General features: G+C 40.4%; 1 protein-coding gene across 41 annotated transcripts in view; it reads left to right on the top strand.

Annotated features, from left to right (window-relative positions):
* Nucleotides 1–26,925, top strand: part of LOC147018003 (sorbin and SH3 domain-containing protein 1-like) — a 329,576-nt gene that overhangs the window by 154,096 nt on the left and 148,555 nt on the right. For 37 of the 41 annotated variants that reach the window (XM_085897162.1, XM_085897163.1, XM_085897184.1 and 34 more), the window contains 5 exons: nt 391–484; nt 899–1,089; nt 9,812–9,881; nt 19,543–19,593; nt 20,815–20,983. In XM_085897162.1, the coding sequence (XP_085753288.1) occupies nt 391–484; nt 899–1,089; nt 9,812–9,881; nt 19,543–19,593; nt 20,815–20,983 (575 nt within the window). The remainder of the gene's footprint in view (nt 1–390; nt 485–898; nt 1,090–9,811; nt 9,882–19,542; nt 19,594–20,814; nt 20,984–26,925) is intronic. The other 4 variants (XM_085897164.1, XM_085897190.1, XM_085897198.1 and 1 more) reach the window with 1 other exon arrangement.

A 26,925-nucleotide genomic window follows, 5' to 3' on the forward strand; every position in this document is an offset into this window, starting at 1 on the left:
AGACCAGAGATGTTTCCATCGTTTCATACAGCAGTGGAAATCACAGCACACATGGCTGACTCGGTGGTGTATTTGGTTCAATTCATGAATGGATTTATGACCACTACTTAAATATCACTTTTGTCTTTGCATAAATACAGTACATTTATGAATGTATGGAACACTTACTAATTGCTGTAGATAAGGACTTTAAACATTCTTGCACGTTGAACTTTCCAAGGCTTGTTTTCTAATATGACAGAAAATAACTTTGCAGCTACTAACACTTTTATTAAGCCTAACACCAGCCTGCATGTACAGCCAAGATGAGTGAGTAAGTGAATGCATTGGTATTATTGATTTCTTGAGAGACCCACTGCATGTTTAACTTACTTGTGATTTGTTAAACAGAATCTTTCACCAAGTGGAAAGTTTACTTCAAATCTATCAACTAGTGACGGACAGCCAAGCTTGCCACCAACGCAAATTGGACTGGCCACTGGAGGTAAGTATCCATAAGTTAGTTAGGCACTAGGAAATGGAGTGAGGATGTTTAATTGTGATTTTCCTATCCAATAAATTACACGTGATTCATAATCGATATCATAGAAGGTGGTCTTGTAGTGAAATAAAATTCAATAACTGAGACTTTTTGTCTGATCGTTATCAAATTTTTTGCTTCACAACCTTGCATAAAAAAGCTTCAATAGGCAGCAAATGCAATTTTATAAATTTCCCAATACTTTGTGCCTTCTCACTAGTAAGCCAAAATGCATTTGTGTTGAACTGTGTATGCAGCCATCACACCATCATGTTCAAGCAGTGGTAACATGTAATAAAAAAATATATGCACTGTCTGAGTACATTCTGTTGACCTGTTTGTACTCCGACCTTTCCTCTATCTTAAACCATGTGACAGCAGGTGAACAGCTTCCACCGGGTGCCATTTACCAGACCCGGACATATGACAGTGGCTTCTTACACACAGACACATACTTTCCTGCTGGTAGTGCTGCCTCTCAGGAGAAGAAGGTGACTGTGCTGAAAGCTCCTCACTACAGCGGCATTGGACCAGTGGATGAGAGTGGACTGCCTTTGGCTGTGCGATCAGTAAGCCCCAGATCGATTAAATTGAATTACTCATTCACAGATAATTAATTGACTGATGAATTATGCTTGCAAGGTTGAATTTACTGTTCTGGGTGGTATCCATTACAATGTTGGGGTTGGCCTGTTTCACATTCCCATCTGAACTGATGGATCTTGACACACAGGTCCCAGGTTATAATCAGATGTCTGCATGTATTTTCCCATTGATTATACTTATGTCCCAAGTTAAAGCACACCAAAGTCCACGAATGTCCTTGTTCTGAACGTGATTTCTGCACAAGCTCGACTATGAACTGAAATAGATGGCAAAAAAATAATATTTGTGCACATGAGCAAATATACATTTCCTTTTTAAAATGTGTGTGTGTGTGTGTGTGTGTGTGTGTGTGTGTGTGTGTGTGTGTGTGTGTGTGTGTGTGTGTGTGTGTGTGTGTGTGTGTGTGTGTGTGTGTGTGTGTGTGTGTGTGTGTCTGCCATAACTCCAAAACCATGAAACCGAGCTCCCTGAAACTTTGCATGCATACTAAGAAAACTCCAAGCAAGAGCATTACTGAAAATTGGGTGTTTGGGTTAATTAAAACACCGATTTTGAAGATAATTAACGGCCTTATTTAATTATATCCTTTATCGGGTGGCATCCTCCGTCATCGCCCTCTATAGGGTCCTAAGGCATTTCCGAGGTAACCTCGCTGGGGTCTGAAGCCACCATGTTTTTTCGCCTGCTCAGCCATGCCTGACTTGGAACAGGCTGCCACAATTTCTTAACGATGAAGTTTTAGTTTCACTTTCCATACTCATTCTCAAATGCATGTTCATCATAGCTATGAATCACATTATACCTCACTTTTGTCAGTGCTTTAGTTTTCAAATTAGAAGCTTGGAGCGATTTCATGCATTATATGATGCAATTTTCCACGATCTACTCTCACAGACTAATTAAAGTATATCATCTAAATTTGATTTCACTTTTGAGGATTGTATGTCGTCCGGACGAAAGAAGTGTTGAAAACTGGAGAGAAATCTGCTAATTTAAAGAAATAACGAGTCTTATAACTAAGTCGATATACCTCTTTACGTTAAGCAAGCAAGGCCATGGTCCCTTCTCCATGTATATATATATATATATATATATATATATATATATATATATATATATATATATATATATATATATATATATATATATATATATATATATATATATATATATATATATATATATATATATATATATATATATATATATATATATATATATATATATATATATATATATATATATATATATATATATATATATATATATATATATATATATACACATACATAGACACACAGGAAAATGTGAAATTTCCAAAGCATTACACTTAACTTTTTCTTCTGTTTGGAGAATTATATTGAGTGAACAAAAACATTTTGGAATGTTCCAAAATTAACCAGCTTCATTTAGCTTTATGATTTTAATGCATTCATTGCTTGACATCGTGCCCTGTTCCCCAGAGGGACTGCTTATCCATACCACCTATCAGATCTGTGTCTATATTTTCAGAGGATTTGTGAGGTGCTTTGCAGGGAATCAAAAACGGGCGTTTTAAAATAAAATTATGACGTTTGCGCAAACCGTGAACCGATATACCACGTGACTTATGCACAGATGAAGGGTGAGAGAGGAGAAATGAGGGAGAAAGGTGTGGGTGGAGCTTTTGAGAAAGGTGAGGGGAAGCTTTGGGGTGGGGGGGAGTGACGATTGCCTTGAAGAGGAAGGAGGTGGGTTAATTGAGATGGAGAGATGACAGCGAAGCTTTGAGAGGGAGCGGAGAAGATGAGAGCAGGCACAGTCGTGGTGTAGGACGGAGAAGGTAGGGGTGTAGATGGGAAGGATGAGACTGGGTAGAGGTATGGTAAAGCTGGGAGTGGGTGGGGGGAGGAACAGTATTTTTTTGGTGGGGGGGGTATGAGGAGGGGGAGGTGTGATGAGAGGAAAGAGAGAGCAAGATTGAGATATTGTCAAGTCGTATCGGGTAGGGGAGCATGCGCCACTGCAGCGCATTGCTGCGTCCACTTTCCGCTGGTACTCCAGGGGCCTCCTTCTGGCTATCCCACAGGCAAATGCCTGGCCTATTCCCATCTCCTTGAGATGCTTATCAACCAAGGCACGTGGTCAGCCCATTGGCCTCCTCCACTCACGAGACTCCCTCGCTGAGAAAATCTGGTGAGCTGGATCAGCGTTATGAAAATGAGCCACATGTCCATACAGCTGCAGCTGACACTCACAGACTATGCAGGTAACAAATCTCATTTGAGTCTCTCTCAGCAATCGCTCGTTGGACACAAAGTCTGACCAGCGATAGCCAAGGATTCTCTGAAGAGACCTGATACCAAAGGAATTTTCATTTCCGGATGTTTTCTGACGGTTCTGTGATTTCTTTTTCTTGCTGGTGTACTGGCTTCGATATCCATCAGCACGCAAAATTTCAGCTTTCTACGCCACCCGGAAGGTACCGATCTTTAATAAGATCTCTATTATCTTATTTAGTGGGTTGTTGGGGGGGGGTATGAGATTTTGTATATATATATATATATATATATATATATATATATATATATATATATATATATATATATATATATATATATATATATATATATATATATATATATATATATATATATATATATATATATATATATATATATATATATATATATATATATACACATATATGTGTATATATATATACACATATATATGTGTATATATATATACACATATATATGTGTATATATATATATATATATATATATATATATATATATATATATATATATATATATATATATATATATATATATATATATATATATATATATATATATATGCATACATATCGTGAAACTCCAGAACCCCGTACAGCCACTGTGAAACAAATCTGACTGCTTACAGTCACCGTGAAAGTAAACTCGACCAGACCCGTTACAGCCACCGTGAAAGCAAACTCGACCGGACCCTTTTTACAGAGAGTCTCCGAGATTTATTGGCCTCTCTCCACGGGGAGGGCCCCTTGGCAAAAATGCACCTCACTGTCTTCCTCTGATTGGACAGGGTCCTCCGGCCCACCTTTCCGGGGCGGGGCCTCGGCCCCTGCTAGGAGACCCCAGTTACTCCTCCACGTGGCTTTGCTCTAGACAAGTAACAGTGTCATCGCCGCGAAGGTCATCGTATAAGAGTTACAACGTTCGTGGGAGCCGAGAACTGGAACCGCGAGACCCCCTCTCGGCAAGTCAAGGTACGAGCAGCCAGTGGGTGGTGATGGGGCATGCAGATGGGATGGTTTATTAGATCAAATAACCTAACGAGAATAAATCGCAATGCACGCCTTTGATTCTCCCACGAGACAAAAGGAAAGGGATCTGACTACACACATACTTAACGACATAACTGACTTTTGGGACATCTGTATGTTGAATGCTTATGGTTTCCAGATCTGTAACAATATGTATAAATATATATATATATATATATATATATATATATATATATATATATATATATATATACATATATATATATATATATATATATATATATATATATATATATATATATATATATATGTATATATTAAAAAAAATATATATATATATATATATATATATACATATATGTATATATCTATTTGTATATATATATATATATATATATATATATATATATATATATATATATATAAAATGACCGTTTTTACAGCCATTTTTCCCTGCTGAGCAGGGGTTTGGCTTTTTCTTGAGGCGATGTTTTATGGCCGGATGCCCTTCCTGACGCCAACCCTGGTCGCCTCTTACGACACACAGGGATATGGTACACCTATTGTAACCGGGGCATACACCGGTACCAGTACACTGGCACTCATTTCGCCGACCTCGCAAGGATGACAGGCTGAGTCAACCCCCTGGTGTTAATTCAGCAGCCAACGGGGCTTGAACTCAGGACCCTGGGATCCCAAGCCACCACCCTAACCACTAAGCCAACACCAGGCTTCATACATACATACATACATATATATATATATATATATATATATATATATATATATATATATATATATATATATATATATATATATATATATATATATATATATATATATATATATATATATATATATATATATATATATATATATATACATACATATACATATACATATACAAACACATATACACACACACACACACACACACACACACACACACACACACACACACACACACACACACAGTATACATATGCGCACACACATACATTTGCAAGCTACAGCTTTTGGGCAGGTCTTTATTCCCATTCTTTATTCTTTTGTCTAATTTACTTTGCTCTGCGCACAAACCTCATTTCTTCATGAATACCTGCACGCATAGCAACAGGGTGGCCTTCATTTGCATATGTGCACCATTTTCCATTCAAACCTCATGCCATTACCCAAGTGACGCTCACCTCAGACCTCGCCGTACTCGAAACCCAATGCCACAACATTTATAACACCACTACAATGCCTTCCTATAAATCCTTACATCTTCGAACCACAACCCAAGCTCACCAACACTGACAATGACCACAACTGCCTCCATCACAAACTCGCCGCACTACAACCGTTATGCTGCACCACTGCTGCTGTCGCTGAACCACACCACTCTTAAAGACCACCACTGCCTTCTCATTCTTCCATATGTAGCAAACGCTGGATTAGTTTATTCCATACAGGCTGCCCACAGAGGCCCCACTCTCTTTTCGAAAGCTGGTCCAGCAGCTACACTTTGTTTTTCAGGGTTTCTTCTGTCTCTTGGCAGTTGCTGCATCTCCGGCACTGATCTTGCGCTTTAGCGTCATGTTTGATCAACGAGCGGAATGAGTGGAGTGAGAGGTAAACCACCAGTCAAGGCAGCAGGAGGAGAAGAATGTTTGAGATCCAGGACACGCTGCACATAAGTAGTCATACGGGAATTGTGGGTAGCTGAGTGTGGGGTGATTAGTCTGCCCATTGTTTGTGAGGGATGTAGGCAGGTGATAACATCTTCCACAGCTGGTGATTGGTGTGGAGAAGCATTTTAATTGTGTAACTGGCGTAGGATAACATCTTCAGCAGCTAATATAATCGATGCAGGGAAGCGTTTTCATTGTGTGACTCGTAGGTGATGACGTCTTACACAGCTGGTGGTAGATGTGGTGAAGCGTTTTAATTCTGTAACTCACGGGAGACAACGTCTTCAGCAGCTGGTAATAGATGCAGTTGAGCGTTATAATTGTGTAACTCGTGGGGGCTGACGTGTTATGCAGCAGCTTGTAGATTTGGTGGAATGTCTTTATAGCGCGTTAGGTGGGACATGCTGTGCAGCTCAGTTTATTGTCTGACCGGTGGGACATGCCGTGCGGCTTGTGGAAGATGTGTTCGTTTTTTTGTGCCTGCAAAAAACCGTGAAATTGTGAAGCGTAGGGCCGCGAATGTCGAAGCAGGTCATGAGGACGCCTCGTGGAATATATGTTTTTTGCGTACGTACAGCTGCTCTTGCATGACTCGTGGAAGATATGTTTTAGAACTGTGTTATGCGCATCGCTTGTGGAAGATATGTTTTAGAACTGTGTTGTTGGCACGGCTTGTAGAAGATATGTTTTTTTTGCACCCACGAAAAACTGAAATGTGAAGCATAGGGCCGTGAATGTAGAAGCAGGTCATGCGCACGGCTCGTGGAAGATATACTTTTTCGCCCATGAAAAACTGCGAATATGCAAAGCACAGAGCTGCAAATGTCGAATCAGGTCGCATTTTATGAACCGCGAATCCGCGGGGTCCGCGAATGACGAATTCGCAAATGTCGTTGCTGCAGTCACATGAAATGTGCTTCTTCGCCACTGTATGCACTATGTTTACAAGCAGGTCATAGTTTTCTGGAGTTGGTTCAACTCTTTCCACTTTTAAGTGTAGTTCATCCTTGAATCCCCTCTACTTTGCTGTCTTTAATTTAATGAACCTGCAATGAAACGGGACTCTCTAATGGTGTAATTGCATAATTCATCTGGATTGCTATGGAACGGTGTTGTGAATGAGTAATAGGATCCATCACAGCTTTGCTGCACAGGCTAGCTATTTTGTTGCAGACAAAACCAACATCAAGATTGCAGCCTTTTCTCCAGTGTCTGCAGTTGAAGGAACTTGTGAGTTTTGGTAGGGTCATGGATGAGTTCTAGGAGGTTTATGTCTACCCACTTTTCCTCCTTTTCCCCATCTTATAAGGTGGCATGCTCGCCCTATCTTGCATGATGGCTGTTGAAATCCCCTATGATCACTCTGCTCCTGGTATAGTCAAGATTGGATCAATCAGTAAAAGAGAACTCTTGTTGGGGATTGTGGCTTTTGCTCTGAAGTGATAATATATCTCCAAGAACTATGGTCAGGATCTCGATATTGTTGTTGTCAGTCAGGTATGAGATATTGATGATGATGGCACTTCCATATTCCTCATGTGGTCGTTTGATGACAAGCCTTATCACAGGGATGTGAGGACGGAATTTGTTGCTACCCCTATCAGTTTCTTGCAGGCACAACACGTGTTAGCCATACTGTGTTGCAGACGTTGGTAAGGGGATCTTGTTTCACCATGGATGACCCTTTGATATTGGCAGACATGATGTTCAGCACCGGCCCTGACAAGGGCCCTGTGGGTTCTCGGTAGTGACGCCAACGTCCTGTCTGGTTTCTGGATAGGTCGTTGTTCATGCCGGTAATGAAAGTATTGGTAATAACAATAGTGCTGAATGGTGTTTATCAAGATTTGCAGATGAAACTTCTGACAGAAACTGTGACAAGAACACTCCTTCTGTGGCCCCTGATTATATAGACTAGCAGAGTACCCACCTTATAGGTGATCTTTTTCCAAGCATACAACACGTTTTTCTGACACATACCTTTATTTGGGTGGTGTATAGGCAACTGACAGCTGCCTCAATCGCTCTCGGGTTACATTCATGAAGCAAAAACATACCGACTGCTTACAATTCAAAACACCTCACTGAATACTCCACTATAAAGGGTGGGACTTGTAATACCATTTCACACCTGGAGCAACGCCACGTGATACACATTTACATAAAGAATCTGTGTCCCCCCGCCTCCCACCCCCCAAGTCCACCAGCAAAGATAAAAACATCCCGATGTACTGATGGGGGTAAAATGCTGATCCGATGTAGCAAGTCCAGATGTAATCAGGCCATAACTGTAGTAGGAGTAGCGCAATAAGCAAACAAACAAACACCGGTCTGTGAATTAGAGTAAGGATGATGAAAGCAGATCAGCAATGTCATTGTTACACATCAGGTCGAACAAGAAATTGATACCTTGCTGGCACTGTCAAACTAATTTGGACACCGAACCAACGATGTGCCATGCACTCAACTACACAGCATTTGGTCTCCCCTACAAGCAGTTGTGGTTGCAGAGTTTTCAAGGTGGCTACCAAGTGCAGGGTATATAAAGCCATCATTATGAGTAGCCATCTTTACCTCCAAAAAATATGTATTTGTATAGAAGACATCAGGAAGTTGACCACCATTCAACTGTAGCATCTCTGCACAACCCGAGATTAAGTGCATTGACAAAATCTCAAACGATGAGACACCCAATAGAACTGTGATTCCCAGCGCATATACGTCATGATCTTTAGTAGGCAGCTGCATCAGGCAACCCATGTGGTACATGTGGATGAAATCCGTATCCTGAAGGTTGATTTTTTTTTTTTCTTCTTGATAGCTCGCACAAAATGAGCATCTTAGAGGATTGTCAAACCTTTACTTCAATGATTACTTAAAGCAGAACTTTAAATTGCTTGAAATATATGGAGAAGAATGGAAACTGCACTGGGCCATGCTGGTAACCTCAACTGTAGGGCATGAGCTGTACCTTGCTAGGAAGTGTAATGCAGCTTCCTGCTTGAAGGAAAGATCGAGTTACAGGTCAGCCATGCTTTGCCGTGCTTTTAGAAGCATATTTTGCCTACCGGTAGTGTGCCAGAGAGGAGCACATGTGGTTGAACTTGTGTGTCCCATTTGGTGAAAAAAAAACTGATTTTCCTTTTAGTTTTAGACTGGCGTTGGTTTTCTCTGAAGCTGCAAATATATCCTATAGAAGAATGTGTGCGTTCACATGACTGTAATAACAGTAATGAGGTTAGAGTGGCTGTGCACGATGTGGAAGAAAGGGTGGCTGTAAGTGATGCTGGCCGTGACAGTAGCGCCATCATGCAATTATGTGGTTGTACCACCGCTGAACATCAGCTCAATGCAAACTTTAGCTGAATCACAACTGTTGTCCCAGTTTTTACCTGCATGCTCACAGTGTTTCCCATTTATTGACATCACAAATTATGCAAATCTTACTACCTGTTCATGCCTCTGTTTTCTGGCAAAATTTCAGGTTTGTAAACACGAATGTTGGCTTTATTTACAACCTGATTCCAGGTTTATGATGTTATAGTGCCATGACAAAGTGGAAACTTTCTTTTTAAGATCGCAGACTTCTTTTCCATTTTTATAGGTTTGTTTGACATATCCTTAAATTGGCTTCTTGTTCACATTACATTTACAAACTTTCCCTGAATATATCCATGATAAATGCCTGTGTACTCTTCCTGAAGAGACATGATGTACAGGTTGCAACATGTGGTTGTGCTTCAGGTGGTGGACAAGCCGAAGGACTGGTACAAGAGCATGTTTAAACAAATGCACACAGTACACAAGCCCAAAGGTGGGTCTTACAAATGACATAAGACACCGATATGACCTCACATATTAGCTTTATGCTCCATCCTCACATGCTGTTAAACTTACTCGTATATTTGTTTATTGTGGAGAGTTAACTAAATGCTAGATCTGCTTGAAGATTGTCTTTATATGGTTGTCAGTGCAATTTTCCGAGTTTTCACCCCCCCCCCCCACCCCGACCAGGCATCAGTCTGGCTGGGGGCTTGTATGCAGGGTGCTGATCTGTCTGTACGTCTGTTCAGAGCCTTGAATCAAAAATGATGATGCATTTCTTTCATATCTGGGCATGAGGCACATCAAATGATTTTGAGTTTATAACCAAAAGTCATGGGACACACGATTTTATTTGTGAATATTTGCAATTTTTTATTTATGGGAGAGAATAATATATTCATAATATAATAAGAAAAGTATTTGATCTTTCAATTTGATTACGTTTGTACCATATCCTGATACTGTGTGAACTGTGCTTCCCCACTGACGGACCTCTGGGAGCTTGTACCTGTTTCTGCGTTTGAGCCTGGGGAGTAACTGCTGAAATCTATCTATCCTTGGTATTTCTCGTTTTCATCAATGATCTCTCCGACTCTTGAAAATCCTCTTTATCTCTTTGCTGATGACTCCACTCTCTGCTGGACCATCTGTCATCCCTCAGACCGGCAAGCAGCAGCTTCTTCACTCTCTGCAGATCTGGATAAAATCAAAAGCTGGTCCAACACGTGGAACATGTCTTTCAACCCTGACAAATATCACACTCTCACTATTTCTCTCCGAAAAGACCGTTTGGAACCCCCCCCCACCCCCTCCTCCCCATCCACTTTCTCAACAACCCTCTGGAAGAATTCCTTTCATTGGAATTTTTTGGGCCTCACTATCCGCCATGACCTTTTCTGGGAAAGTCACATCTCCAAGCTGGCCTCCAAAGCCACTTGCCGATTGGGCATCCTCCGTCGTGCAAAGTCCTTCCTTGGCACACCTGGGCTTCTGGCCACAAACAAAGCTTTCATCCACAGCCTGATGGAGTACTGCTCTCCCCTCTGGGCTTGTGCTCCCGCCTCTCATCTTTCTCGGCTTCATGCTGTGCAAACCAAGGCATTTAAGATCATTGTTATCTTCCACGATGAGGCTGAGTCCTTGGGTCTCTCACTCTCTCTTCGCCCCAAACCCACCTCCTTCAAGTTCCCTACTTTCCTTCCTGAAAGTCCCTGTAGTGTCCATATTGTTTACCCCGTGTACCCCACCCCATCCCACTCCCTTCCACTGAATTCCTCACGTGTCTATTCCCCAGTGGTTTGTGCTTCCCTCTCCCATCTCTCTTGTCTCTTCATCCCCTTGTTATATGTTCTGTGTTTTTAGCTCTTATATGAGCCTTGACATTGTGTATAAAAATGATTTAAAAAAAAAAATTATAACTCCGTGTTGTTTGTTGTTTGTTCTTTTCACTTTTCTTTCTACTTTTTCACACTTCTCTTTATTCATCTCAATTCTTGCTTTTTATTTATTTCTCTCTTTCTTCATCTATCTGTCGAAGTAGAAGTGAATTCTCGCAGAAAGTTTTCTGTAAGGCTCACTTGGCTGTGCTTGGATATGTTTGAGGGTTGTGGAGTCATGGCTGAAGCCCAAATCCAATCCAGGTTCCTCATGATGACTCCATCTTTTCTCTTTATAGTGGGACAACTTAGCTAAATATAGCATAACAATTGTGCATTTTGTGAGGAAAGCACCAAATTTGGCACACTAGTAGCCTATCATATTCTGAACAGATTTGGATATTGGGCCATCTCAAATTCAGCCGCTGATGGCTGTGGCAGCCATTTTCCACTGCCATCAAAAAATTGGAGATGGCCCAATATCCAAATCTGTTCATAATATGATAGGCTACTAGTGTGCCAAATTTGGTGCTTTCCTCACAAAATGCACAATTGTTATGCTAAGTTGCCCCACCATTACTTCTTTGGTTTTCTTTTTTGACTCCAATGCAGTATTTGGTCTTCTATTTGGATAGGATTGTGCATGCTTTTTGGAACCATTTTTTTAATATACACTTTACCAACTCCACGACCGACATACGGCCTTAACTTATTTCTTTATTTCTATAGCACATTTAGTTATTATCTTGCCAAGACGAAGTTTTGGCAAGATATGTTAGTCAGCTTGTATGTTTTTTTTTGTTTTGTTTTTGTCTGTAATCACGTATCGATCACTCTGCAGAGCACAGTTATCTTTGGAAATTTTTGTAACTTCGCATATCAGAGTCCTATAGAGGTCCCTTTCAGTGCATAAAAGTTTCAAGGTCAAGGTCAAAGGTCAAGGTCACTTTGTCGCAAATCAGGGGAGTCGACGAAAACCCTTATTTTGAGTAATTTTGATCGGATCGTCTTCAAACTTCATGGGAATATAGTTCATGGTCTGGCGCTCAACTGATTAATTTTTGGTGGCGATCGGCCTTGACCTTCATGCTTAGCGCTGGAAGTCGAAAGTTTTTGACCCCAAGGTCAAATTTTGAAATCTTAGATACCATATCGAGTAATACCTCATATGAAAGCGCTTGATAAGTGCTTTCCAGATCTGTCAAAAGTTTGACGCTATGTGACGTCATTTGAGACGTCATGACGAAAAAACGGATTTTTCATGAAAATTTTATTTCCTCAGTTCTCATCAAAATCTCTTGATATTTCATGTACAACGGTCCTGGATAGATACCATTAACCGTACGAAAATATAAAGGTCAAGGTCAAAGGTCAAGGTCACAAAAAGGTCAAGCATCAAGGTCGACGAAACCCTAATTTTTTGAGTAACTTTAATCGAATAAATAAGTCACTCATGTTCACATTTTGGCAAGACACTGGTCACCCTGGGTGGGTGACATTGGTTTTTTTATGTGTTTGTTTGCTTATTTGTATTTTTTATTTATTTAATTAGTTAGTTAGTTCTTTATTTATTTATTTTCATGTAAAATCTACACTTCCCATTTTTAACGTGCTGTTTGGGGGCCGTGTCCTCGATAAGAACTTGTAGTCTTGTTATCTTGCCAAAACGAAGTTTTGCAAGATATGTTAGTCAGCTTGTATGGTTTTTTTTTTTTTTTTTTTGTCTGTAATCACGTATAAAAAATTCTGCAGAGCACAGTTATCATCGGAAATTTTTGTAACTTCCCATATTAGAGGCCTATAGAGGTCCCTTTCAGTGCACAAAATTTTGAAGGTCAAGGTCAAAGGTCAAAGTCACTTTGTGCAAATCAGGGGAGTCGACGAAACCCTTATTTTTTTAGTAATTTCGATCGGATCGTCTTCAAACTTCATGGGAATATAGTTCATGGTCTAGCGCTCAGCTGATTAATTTTTGGTGGCGATTGGCCTTGACCTTCATATGTTTTTTTTTTGTTTTTTTTGTCTGTAATCACGTATAAATCACTCTGCAGAGCACAGTTGTCATTTGAATTTTTTTGTAACTTCGCATATCGGAGGCTTATAGGAGGTCCCATTCAGCGCATAAAATTTTGAAGGTCAAGGTCAAAGGTCAAGGTCACTTTGTCGCAAATCAGGGGAGTCGACGAAACCCTTATTTTTTGAGTAATTTTGATCGGATCGTCTTCAAACTTCATGGGAATCTAGTTCATGGTCTGGCGCTCAGCTGATTAATTTTTGGTGGCGATTGGTCTTGACCTTCATGGTTAGCGCCTCAGGTCAAACATATTTGACCCCAAGGTCAAATTTTCAAGTTTTAGGAACCATATCGTGTAGTACTTCAAATTGAACACCTCGATGAGTGCTTTCTAGATATGTCAAGCTTGAGACATTATGACGTCATTTGGTGTCGTTATGAGGCAAACGCATATTTTTCATAGTTACTCTGTAGAACGATTCTCATCGGAATCTCTCGTAGGCAGATATTCCTCAAGGAGTCGCTCCTGGTGGATAGCAGCTCTGTTCACCTCAGTGTGACCTTAAAGAAGTCACACGTGGTCACCTTTTGGCAAGATACGGGTCACCCTGCGGGTGACATTTCTTTTTTTTGTTTTGTTTTTTGAACTATAACGTTTTCCTTTTCAGAGTTTGGTGGTGTTATTGTGCTGTTTGTTCCCCAGGATTTTTTTTTTGTCTTTCGTTCAAACTGCATAATCATAGCAATGATTTTATTGACTGTGTAAATTTAATTTTGGACTTTCCTTTTCAATTTAAAAGTTTTGTGCAACTTCCTCAGTCTCCAAACAATATTTCCATGACGTTTATAAGGAGATTAGGAGACATCAGTGCACTTCTACATGAACTTACAAAGGTATTAGGTGTCAACAAATAAATTATCAGAATATGGGATGTAAATCTGAGGTCATAGCATCATGGGACAAGTGCTCAGATGGAATATATCCAAACGAAGCCAACCGATTCTCACAATTCATGAGATTTTTTTTCTTTCCTAACAACCGATCTTTTGTGTGCTCTGAGTATTTTAATTTATCTCTGCTATTTACTTGTTACTTATGCTGTTAGCTGTATTTTTCATTCATATTGTGACTGCCTTGCCCCAGCAAATCCAGGAATATTAACATATCGTACACTTTAACAAGTTATACATATATGCAAGACATAACACACATGTACAAAATTTTAAAAAATATCATCTGTGAAATTGGATCATAATTAGTATTCCGTGAAATATTCTAACCATGGAAATATGCTCCTTTACAGTAACTTTTTCAACATTTTCATAATTTGTAACATACAGCTCACTGGATACTTTGTAATTGACCTAACGGATTTTATTTGACAAGCAATTGATCGTACAAGAAGGTACTAATAAATATAAATGTGAAATGGTCAAAGCAGGCAAGCAACAGTGAGGTGTTAAATCTTCAAAGGGCTGAGTTTATCTTTAAAAGTTCAAAGCATTTTCCATTCCTCCTTCCTGTGCTATAAAGTGCTTTGAAAGGTTACTGTGCGGTATAAACTCGGCAGCCTTAGACAACGCGTTCCTTTCAGGGGACATTATAAATTAATGCCGTAATCGGTGTCATTTCTCAAAAGCATTACGTTTCTCCTCAAGATTCTGTTTAAAATTTGCCATCATTCGAAATAACATGAGACTTGACAGACACCTCTATCATATAAGATGTAACGCATGAGTTCATAGAACACGATGCCCTGTGCAGTGTTCCAGTATATTCTTCAATTTTTGTAAAATAATGATTTTATCATGTTGACTGCCAATTACGAGTGTACTCATAGTGCTGGGTGTACCAGATTCTGCCACTGTGAGTATTCTTATTGAAAAGATTACACTATTGTACTGTAAACAGAATATGCTGTTATGCCAGATAAGACAACAAATGATCTGCTGCAAGTTCGGTGAACATAAATCTATGTAATAACCATAATCATCATTTTCAGTCTCCATGAGAAGTTTTGCCACTTCATCTGCATTCATACGTCATTTTTAAGGGTAATGACTAGTAGTGAAAAGGAAAAAACATGTGGTGATCAGCACATAATCTACCATGAGTAATGACAAACTAGAAGGGCACTCAGTAGAGCGCATACCTCCGCCAGGCAATGCCTGATCCATGAGATCATATCGGGCCCAATACATTATTGAAATATCATATATATATATATATATATATATATATATATATATATATATATATATATATATATATATATATATATATATTTGGTTTCCCGCCGGCGCGTCACCACGAGCATGACCCTCGATGAAGCAGTGAGGCCGTTTCGGCTGGATCGCCCGGAATTACAGATCGCCGGCCCGGATAAGTCTGGATCGACGGGTCCTGGTTATTTTGGACCGAAGTATGCCAATGGGGAGATCACGTGGGGTAGGGTTAATTGCCAACTTCAACTTACCTAAGTACCCACGTGATCCAGCTACCGGAGTACTTCACCCTCGGCGGAACTCGGACGGGAGCGAGCCGCTTAAGTAGGCCCGTTCCGTGTGCGTAGCCGAGCGGTGGTATCGCCGAATTCCGCCGGCCCAATTATCTTGTGACCCTGGCAATTGCCGACTAATCCCTTACACCACGACATGCTCAGCCAATGAAGGAAATGACATGACGAGCTGAGTACATTTCACAATTGGTGTTTTATTTTACAATAATAATGGGGAACTTGGGAACACAAAGAGCAGAACGAAACCGAATACCAGGCAATGCACGTATCTACAGGACACAAAGCACTTTACTGTTTTCGACTTGTGAGATGGGCACCACAAACAGACACACGCACACCCAGACAGAAATGGTGGCTATTGCCTTTAATATGACTTTCAGCTCGGAGGGACAGGTGAGCTGAAAGCCAGGGTCTATCTTGGTCTTGGACCTGTCCTCGACGACGACCATGATGGCGATCACCAAGACGAGAAGGCTCCAGACCTCCCCGACGACGAAAACGACGATCAACCAGACGACCAGGAAATGTCATGTACCGAGATGTGATGTACCTCAGCGCGCACAGACCATGCTGATCACTGAACAGAACGAGCTCTCAACGTGCCGATCGCAGTACAGAACGAACTCCTCGACGTGCCGATCCCAGTACAGGACGAACTCCTTTTTAGCGTACAGACCGCGCTATTTTTTTTTATCTCCCCCGCTTTGAAGGGGCGGGGGGTGCGCCTCCTCGCAACTCCGCCCTCTCCCGTCGCGGGCCCGGATTGGCTGAGTCGCGGTCACCCCACCCGCTTCACGCCGATTGGTTGAGGGCCACCGCGTGGCTCCTCCCCAAACCCTGCCTTCTCCACACCGGATGACCTTCTGCACATGCGCCCTCATCATTCCTCTTTTGCCTGCTGGTATTGTACAATATCGTGTGTGTAGGATAACGGTGCAAAAACATCAATAAACAGTCAACTTCAAGCTTTGTCTTCAGGATAGAAAAAAAAACTTACTCTTTGACTTTTTGTCACCACAGAAAGTACATTTTGGATGTATTTTCAAAATTGGGTCAAATTTGTCATGGGCTCTCAATAAGTGGTGTTGTATGCCTGGTGTTGGCTTAATGGTTAGCCTAGTGGGCTTGGGATCCTAGGGTCCTGAGTTCAAATCCCACTCAGCTGTTGAATTAATACCAGGTGAGGTTAACTCGGCCTGTCATCTTTCCGAGGTCGGCATAATGAGTGCCAGCATGCTGGTATCCTGTGTCGGAGTGGCGACCCATCCAGGATTGTGTCCAATAGCCAAGGAGACTGCTTAAGCAGCACCAACGTTCTGCACAGAGTATGGTCCCAATGTCCTCCACTGCCTGCACTCCCACCTTTTCAGCCCTTTCCACCTTTCAACCTTAAGACCTTCAGACCATTTGACCTTTGCAACTTTTCAGACCTTTACACATTTACAACTTGGTTTCAGTGCTTTCATTTGCAATCAATGACCTTTCATTTAGTAAATCCTTCCATTTATTTGCCTCACAAAATACACCACACAAAACAATATTGGCGAGGGCCTGCAATCTCTAATTGCTCTTTCTTTTATCATTGAGTACGGTGGTACTCCATGTAGAGGGATGATACGGGGGGGAAAAAATGGCCGCCCATTCATATGTGTACACAATGATATGCTCATAAACTCCTACAGAGTGAAGTCATAAACATTTAAAGGCCATAACTTTTATTCTCGAGCATTTTCTGAACTCCCAAGACTTAAAGAGATGCCAGAATACATCGTTAAAGTACCACATCAGATCGCTAAAACGCCAAATTTGTACTTCTTTTTGGTCGCCTCTCAAACCAATGTAAAACTGTAGCAAGACCGACCTCAACAACTGCTGAAACCATGATGGTGATTCCAACGTGAGGAAGTTAATTTGTCTCTGGGCTAATGCATAATTAAAAAAATTAATTTTAATAAGCTACCCAAAATTTAAATAATTAAAACATTAATAATTTAGTACGAAAATTAATTGAACATAAATGTGGACTCAACCAAACCAGCTCATGATTGTGAGGGTGTGGAAATGGATGCTAGACAGTACCATTCCAAAAGCGATACATATCCAATCACCCAAATCAGCTGAAACAAGTATTAAAACAATTGTATCACAAAGATGGATTTAATCCATACCAAAATAACAAAATGTATAAAACATTAAAATATATATATATATATATATATATATATATATATATATATATATATATATATATATATATATATATATATATATATATACATATATATCTCATAACCCATGAAAAGTGTCGCCTCGTGGGCTTGAGGTTACGTGACTGGTGCCATTTTCGTTCTAAATTATATGCAAGCACATGACGGAAGTCGCCTTCACCCAGCATCGAGTGCTAACCAAGTTGGTGTCCGGTAACTACACCGGGCTCTGTGTATTGTGAATGGCAATGAGAATTCTATTTATTTTCAGTTCAGTGGTGGTAATCCATATTGTGGACTGAGACAAAAGCCAGGATTTATATGGGGGGGGGGGCTAGAATGGACCATAAGCCAAATTGAATAACATGCATGGATTTAATACATACCAAAATAACAAAATATGTGAAACATTAAGCATTTTATTACTTACAAAATTAGTGCAGAAACAACAAAAAAAAACATTCCAAGAAAAATTCCAAAACATCGAGGGATGAAATCTCAAAAAAACACCCAAACAAGGTAGGAATGACAACCACATTATGATTCCACAATAAGACACCACAATCCTCTTATGGATTACCATCACGATATCTTTTGACATTCTACTTTTGTTGTGGGATTGTGATGGATGAAAAATGAAGAAGAAGAATAACAATGAAGAATGACACTACATTACGATGCCACAAAATGACACAACAATCCTCATGCTTTAGCATCATGATATATTTTGACGTTATTCCGTCACAATCCCACAACAAAAGTAAAATGTCAAAAGATCTTATTTAATCCCTGAGATTTTTTTGAGATTTAATCCCTCTGTTTTTACATTTTTCTTAAGTTTTCTTTTCTTGTTAGAATATGCAACAAAGTCTATCGTAACATGTTGAAGCTGCATCACCCATCTTGCATTTCGGTCAAGGTATGAAGCCTCTTATTTGGGTTTTTTGTTGGCTTAGAGCTGGACCAAACAGACTAAATATTTTAATGGGTGCTTAATGTGAGGCAGCGAGATGCAAACACAGCCCGCTCATTGAAAACCCTTAAAAATAATTTTCGGCCACAACACTGACACTAATATATTGTTACAAATTGCTCTGCAATATAGTTAATGCCAATAACTCGAGAAGAGTGAAAGTTTACTGCCAAGGTTGAAGGGCAGCATGCCAATTTAGTTGGGTTACAGTCTAATTGGGGATAAGCCCATGACAACTCAATAGGAGACATGCTTCCCACACTGGGTTATCCTTTCAGACATGCAAATCACTGTAATAGGTAGCACTCATGGTTGGAAAGCCACAATTACCACACAATGCCATTCCCTCGATTTAAATGACTCATAATTCTGTTGCCCAATGTGATTCGACACTCTTCAGTGTTCCTTTATGAACACTTGCATCATTTTATTTGTCAGGCCTTTAGAGAAACTTTATCCTCATTGTCTTTTCAGACATGCAAATCACGAGATGTAATAATTCTCACTTGATGTTTGATATTGTCTGTGCATTTATCACTGCTTGGTGATTTTTATTTGCAGATGATTATGAGCACTACATGCCTACAACTGCAGATTGGAACTTTGAGAATGGTGAGCTTATTTAATCAATTTCTTATCTCGTGCTCTTCATTTAGAAGCACAATCTCAAAGCATTTTTGAAAGAAGAAAGGGTAAGAAAGGTAAGAATTCAGAAAAGGCAACTGGAAAAAGATGAGATTCTTGGAGAGATATTAAAACTGTAATTGATGAGGCTGTGCATATTTTAAAACTCAGGGAGTTGAAAAGTTAAGGACTGTATTTGAAAAATCCTGAGTCGCAAAAATAAATGTTCATCCGAGTGTGAGGAAAGTACCAAGAGTTTTAGATGTCAGACTGTTATCTTTCTTGTAAGGTGTGATCAGACCAGAAATGTAAGCAGAAAATAATTTATCTTTGGCTTTAAAGGTTATCAGAAATATTTTGAAATTTCGATGTTGGCCATTGAGGTGTTTGGAGGATTTAGAGTGTTAATGATATTTACGAGCCTGGCAAACATATTCTTAATAAGCTGTAATGGCTTGAGAAAAGTGCAGGTAAGCCTGTTAACAGTGAGTTGCAGTCATCCAAGCATGGTGCTATGAGAACATGAACCAAAGTTTCAGTTGGCCTCTGATTTAATCTGCATGAGCAGATTTGTGCATCAGGAAGAAAATAAATTTACGGATTTTAGCAATATGTTTAATATTGGAAAAGAGTTGGCGAGACCTATATTGAAAACCATTGAGGTGTTGGTAAGGTGGAGAGGTAAAGTGGAGACCCCTCCCACATTTTCATTATCTGGGGTTGAAGTTTTTGGCCAGGGACGAAGGTATCGGTCTTCGCAACATCGAGTTTGAGAAAGTTCATGGGCAGCCATATTTCAATTTAATTAAGAAAGACAGGAATTCAGAGTTGTAGAACAGCACATCATCAGGTTTGAGGGCAAGGTCGATCTGGGTATCATCAACATAGCAGTGAAAGCTGATTACAGAGTTGCATTTTGCACATTAATGTTGTATTAGAAACGTGGCTGAGTGATTTATGTGCTCTCATACCAAAGGAACTTACTTTTAAATTTCAAATTGTTTTTCTCCATTATTTCAAACCAACAACTTAAATTATGCTGAGCATTTTTAACCAATCATATTAGGTAGCCCTTTAAACATGTTAAGTATCTCTGTGTGGTCCATCACTTTGTAAAGCAAAGAAAATTACTATTAAATGAGGTTAACTTGGTAATTGATTATCTTGTGTTCAAAATCCGAATCTTAATGTTTTCTTTTATTTCTCCAGTCCCAAACCGCAGTGAGACCTTAATGCAGCAACATAAAGCCACAGCGACTCATGCTTGCATGCCACGCTCTAAAAGCCTGTCAGACAGCTTGGACAACACTGGGCTTGGCAAGACATCATCCCTACCAGCCCACATGCAACCACCTATTTCCTTCACGTCAACAGAAAGGTCACCTGTCAACAAAATTAGAGCAAATGTTGTGCAGATTGTATAGCAGGAGACACATTTCCATACAATTGCACTCATTTCAGTCATATACATGATATTCTTTGAAAATCCGTTGAATTATCATTATCATTGCTATTTCTATCATCTGCTCCTTCTTGAGAAACAGTCCTTCACTGATCTTGGTTTTTTCGGGTGTGACATGTAAGCGGTAATTCGCATTTTAACTGGAATGGCACTCAGTAAAACGTATACCTTCTCCAAGCTGAATAGTTTGTTTTGTATCTGACTGATAAGCCAGATCTGCAGCTGGACCTTAACCAAAATAAAATTATTGTCAATGACGTAACTCATCCACCAAGTTTTGTCATAATCTGTCTAAAACATTTTCAAATATCACGCTACAGTATATATAGATTTTGGCCCCATCTCTCAATGGTGAAGAATTACTTAAAAAAAAATTCTCGTATCTGTATCCAGATCTTCACCAAAATCGAACAATTCATCCTTGTCAAACCCCCAACCTGTTCACTAAGTTTCATCAGAATCTGTTCATTTCCGGACATTCTCCGTCTCCCTCCACCTTGAAACTGCTCATGCAGTCATGATCATGTTCATCAAAGATGGATATGGCTTCATTGACCATCTTGAAACCTTTAGCCATGACCTTCGTCGTGATGGTTCTAACAGGCACAACCTCTTCAGGACTTGATTCTGATTCCTCTTTGATGCGCTCCTCCTCCAGAGCCAGAAAATCTTCATTGCTCAGCAAATCTCTGTGTGAGAGAAGCAAATCCTCAACATCATCTTTGTCAACCTCCTCAAATCCCACTTGCAGGGTCATGTCCACAATCTGTTGCCTTGCTTCACTAACTTCAGTCTCTGTGAAACCTCTGAACTCAATCACTGCCTCAGGCCAGAGTTGATGTTGATGAAAGTGTGGCTGGGTATGCATTTCCAATAAAGTCCAGTTTTGTTGAGGTTAAACACCTGGCTTGGTGTGTAACCTCCATCTGCAATCATTGATTTGAAGGTGGCTCAAATATTTTTGGCAGCAGCTTCCCCAGTCAACTTTAGATTGTGGAACGCATGGTGACTTGAAGTGCTCGAACCACCCATGACTGGAAGCAAAAGGCATTGGCTCATTGGTATCTTTGGTTCAATCGCCATACAAACTCCTTACCTTCTCTTGAATGACCATTCCAGACAGGGGCATGTTCTGTTGGTTCTGATGCCCTATCCAGGTGATCAGCATGTTTGCCATTTTCTCAATAGCATCATGCCTTGATCTTGCAGTTCTGGTAACAATGAGATTTGTTGTTGTCTGAGCGCTCTTACAGATTTTATCACGATTGTCACGAAGGGTTCTCGCTGTAGAATCAAGAAGTTCCATCTCTCTAAATATCAATGCTGTGCTCACCTCTATCAAACCGATCTGAAACTTTTCATTTCATCTCCAATGAATGAGACTTTTTGACATCTTCGTCACGTGATCATTATCTCAAATGCCACTTGGTGCACGCTTTGCAGCCATAGTTTCGGCCGCTGTGAGTGACGGAGCACGAACGACTCGTTCAGAATGACGGAGCATGAACGACTCGCACAGGATGATGGAGCACAAACCACTTGCTCAGAATGATGTAGTGCAACAAAAGCGTCCACTGTGAGTAAACCACTCACTCAGAATGATATAGTGGTGTGGTGGTGGTGGTGGTATTGCTGTTGCTGTTAAAATAAATCCACTCTGAAGCGAAAATGCGTTATCAGAACAAGTATTTACGAGGGTCACCCACATTTGAAAAGTCTTTGATTTTCACAAGTAACAAGAAAGACCGTGCAGAACACGATACTTGCAAAATCCCAAAAACAAAATTTGATCTGAAAAAAATCAAAATTTGTTGTTGAATTCAGTGACCTGGTATGCAAATCCTCTTCAAATCTCGTCAACTGGATGGAAATTGAGGATTTAAAAAATTTGATAAAGTTGTTGACTTTTGGCCTCCAAATCAATGGGCTTCTTGATGATGACCAACTCATCCATTTCGTGAAGATCAGTTTAAATTTGTGACCAGTTGGCAATTGGCATATTTTTTCTTTTTTACGATAAATGGATGAGGTGTGTGTGTGTGTGTGTGTGTGTGTGTGTGTGTGTGTGTGTGTGTGTGTGTGTGTGTGTGTGTGTGTGTGTGTGTGTGTGTGTGTGTGTGTGTGTGTGTGTGTGTGTGTGTGTTGTTATCTCCATTGGTGGGTTTGAGGATATGGAACTAAGTTCTCCCAGGACTCAAAGTATCCACCTTTGCTTCAGTAAGGGATCACAGTTCATGGACCAAGCTGTTCAATTTTTGTTGTTCTCAGAGTTTTGTTCCAAAGGCTCTTTTCAGGATCGTCACCAAACCCTGGGCTGCCTCCAATTGTAGTTTGTTTATGGTAATATTCCTGGGGATGGTTTTCAAAATCTCAGTGAAGTTCTTCTTTATTACTCCTGTTGTTATAATTATCAATGATGCAATTTTGACACTTCATCTTCCAAGATCTCTTGATCTCATTTTTGAGGTTCTGGTATTTGGTCATTTTCTTGATTTCTGCATTACTCAAGCCAACATCTTTGGGTATTGATATCTCCATCAGCAATGCTGTCTTTTTGTTTTTCTTCCTGAGAACGGTCTGGTCGAAAGGCTTTGTTTTCTTTGTTCACGCTCAATGGGATCATCAAGTTGTACATGAGCATGACGTCTTATTTTCAATGATTGCCTTGGTTAATGTTTCCATGAGTTTTCTGGAACTCGGATGTTGAAATGTTTGCAGATATGCCAATGAATCACTTTGCATACTTTGTTGTGCTGTTGTGCTGCTGTGTGTAAAGTTGTTCTGATAATAGTTTTTTACATTCCAAAAGCAGGCAACTCGTACTTTCTGTTTGTCTTGCAGAACCTACACTTGTCCGTCTGGCTCAGTCCTGCCATATTTTAAAATCTATGGGTGTATGTCTATCGCCTACAGGTCACAATTTTAAACTGATCTTCACGAAATGTCACGAAATTGTAGAGTTAGTCCAAAGCAATAAGCCTATTGATTTTGAGGTCAAAAGGTCAACATAAGCCAAAGATCAACAACTTTGTCAAGTTTCGAAAATCATCAATTTGCATGTGATTGATGTAGAAATCCTCTTCAAATTTCAAATCAGGTCAGCAAATTCAACCACCAATTATTTTTATGGTCAAATTTGTTTTGCCGATTTTGCAAGTATCGTGCTCTGCATGATGTCTTTCTTCTTTGTTTCTTTATGCATTCGGACCCTGCAGGAAGAAAGTTGAGTGCAGTGGGACAGGAAGTGATGAGAGTGCAGGCAGTGCTGAAAGTGCAGGCCATGTTGAGGGTGCAACAAGTGCAGGCAGTGGTGAGGGTGCATTGAGTGCAGGCAGTGGTGAGGCAGTGAGTACAGGCATTGGTGAGACAGTAAGTAAAGGTAGTGGTGGGAGTGCAAGCAGTGGAGGACATTGGGACCATACTCTGTGCAGAGCGTTGGTGCTGCTTAAGCAGTCTCCTTGGCTATTAGGCACAATCCTGGACGGGTCACCACTCCGACACAGTATATCAGCATGCTGGCACTCATTTTGCCGACCTCGGAAGGATGACAGGCCGAGTTAACCCCACCTGGTATTAATTCAACAGCTGAGTGGGATTTGAACTCAGGACCCTAGGATCCAAAGCCTGCCACCCGAACCATTAAGCCAACACCAGGCATTCATTGGAGAAGGTGCAGGTAGTGGTGAAGGTGCAGCGAGTGAAGGTAGTGGTGAGGGTACACCGGTATAGCAATGGAGATTGGTAGGAATGAGGTCTGGGAGACTATTTTTGTTGGTGATGAGACTATTAAAAATGTCAATACTTCTGCAGGAAGGATCGTATACATAAAGTTCTGTGTACTTTTGAAGGAGCAGGAGTTATACACTGAAGGAAGTGAAAATGACATCGTATCGGGTCCCAGTAGGAAGAAGTTGGTTGTGGTACACCTAGGAGCAAATGATTTATGGAAAGCTTAATCAGAGGTATTGCAAAATACATACAGGATTTTGGGTAAGCGGCTGAAAGCAAAGGGTTGTGAGGGAATGTTTTCTGGGATTCTCCCAAGATTAGGAAATGATATAGAAATTATGAGCAGAATGATAGATGTCAACCATTGGCTGGAAGAATGGTGTAGGGAGGAAGGTTTTACATTTCAGAAGCAGTGGGAATCATTTTGGGGATGAAGGGAATGTTTCCAGAATGATGGACATATGTTAAATAAAAAGGGGGCAGCAAGGTTTGTAGTGGGAATTGAGGAAGGAATTCAAGCTTTTTTAAGGTCAGAGGAGGGTGGAGAAGTTATTAAGGAAGGAACTGATGAAGTAATTATGATTAAGGCCAGGCAAGAAAATAGAATTTCAGGAAGGGAAAAGTTAAACATATTCTATACCATTGCCAGGAGTTTAAATATTAAGATGGAAGAGCTTGAGACCAAATTAGATAGCGAGGAATACGATATAGTTGCAGTAAGTGAGACATGGTTTAAGGAGGAGAGTAACTGGAGGACAGCATTAGAAGGGTACAAGGTGTATTGGTGTGATAGGAAGGATAAAATAGCAGGACAAGGAGTAGGCGGATGAAGAGGAGGAGTAGCAATCTTCGTAAAAGACAGTATTGCATCAAGAGAAAGGGGTGATATTAAGGAGGGAATTAATGTGGAGGATTCTGTATGGTTAAAGATTAGAGATTGTAACAACAGTAAGATACTGGTAGGATGCTTCTATTGGGCTCTGGGTGTGAAGGAAGAGGAGGAAGGAGGCGTACATCAAGAATTCAAAAGGGCATGTGGTAAGGGAAGAGTTGATTATGAGAGATTTCAACTTTCTTGGGATAGATTTGGTCCAGGAACAGGGAAAGGGCAGAGCAGATGAGGATTTCCTAGTTTTAGTCAAGGATTGCTTTTTAACCCAGTTTGTAGATAAGCCCACGAGGGGGAGTGCAGTGTAAGTCCTCCTTTTAAGTAACGATCCCAATATGGTGGAGGAGGTGGAGGTAGAGGAGCATTTAGGATCAAGTGACCATAGCATTGTGTGTGCAAGGATTCTGTTAACGTTTAGAGTCCAGTATCGTAGAGTAAGGCTATTAGATTTCAGGAAGGCAAACCTTGAGGGTATGAGGGTGATGTGGATTGGGAGAAGCTAACAATAGGACACTCAGCATCACAGAAATGGGAAACCTTCAAGGAGCAAATGTGTAGAGTGCAGAGCAAGTACATTCCAACGAGGTGTAAAACTAGAAACAGAATGAGGCCAGCATGGTTGAGCAGTGAGATGAGGAACGCTATTAAGGAGAAGCAGAAGGCATTTATTAGGTTTAAAATAACAGGACTGGAGTTAGATTTATATCACTATCGGAGTAAACAGAGGCAAGTTAAGAAATAACTCGGCAGGCCAAAAGAGAGTATGAGAAGGACATAGATAAGAATATTAAACATAATAGCAAGGCTTTATTTAAGTATATCAGGGGAAAAGAACAGGTTAGGACCAGTGTGGGCCCATTGAGGGATGGCACCGGGAGAGTGGTTCGTGAGAAAAGTGAGATTGCAGGCTTATTAAACAGGTATTTTTCTTCAACTTTTACACAAGAACAGTCAGGAGAATTGCTAATAGCTGAGAGTATATATCGAGGAGGTGAGGAAGGGCTTTTACAGAAGATCCAGGTTGGAGTGGAGGAAGTAAAGGAATAGCTCGGTAATCTCAGAGTAGATAAGGCTCCAGATAAAATACACCCGAGAGTATTGAGGGAGGTGGCCGAGCAGGTAAGCGAGATGTTAATGGATATTTTTAATATCTCACTGGAGTCAGGACAGGTACCGGAGGATCGGAGAGTAGCAAATGTAACACCATTATTTGAGAAAGGATGCAGGGAAGAATTGGGAA

The sequence above is a fragment of the Eptatretus burgeri genome, chromosome 10 (genome assembly GCF_056783735.1).
Source record: "Eptatretus burgeri isolate ZD-2024b chromosome 10, Ebu_testis_v1, whole genome shotgun sequence".
Lineage (NCBI taxonomy): Eukaryota > Metazoa > Chordata > Myxini > Myxiniformes > Myxinidae > Eptatretus > Eptatretus burgeri.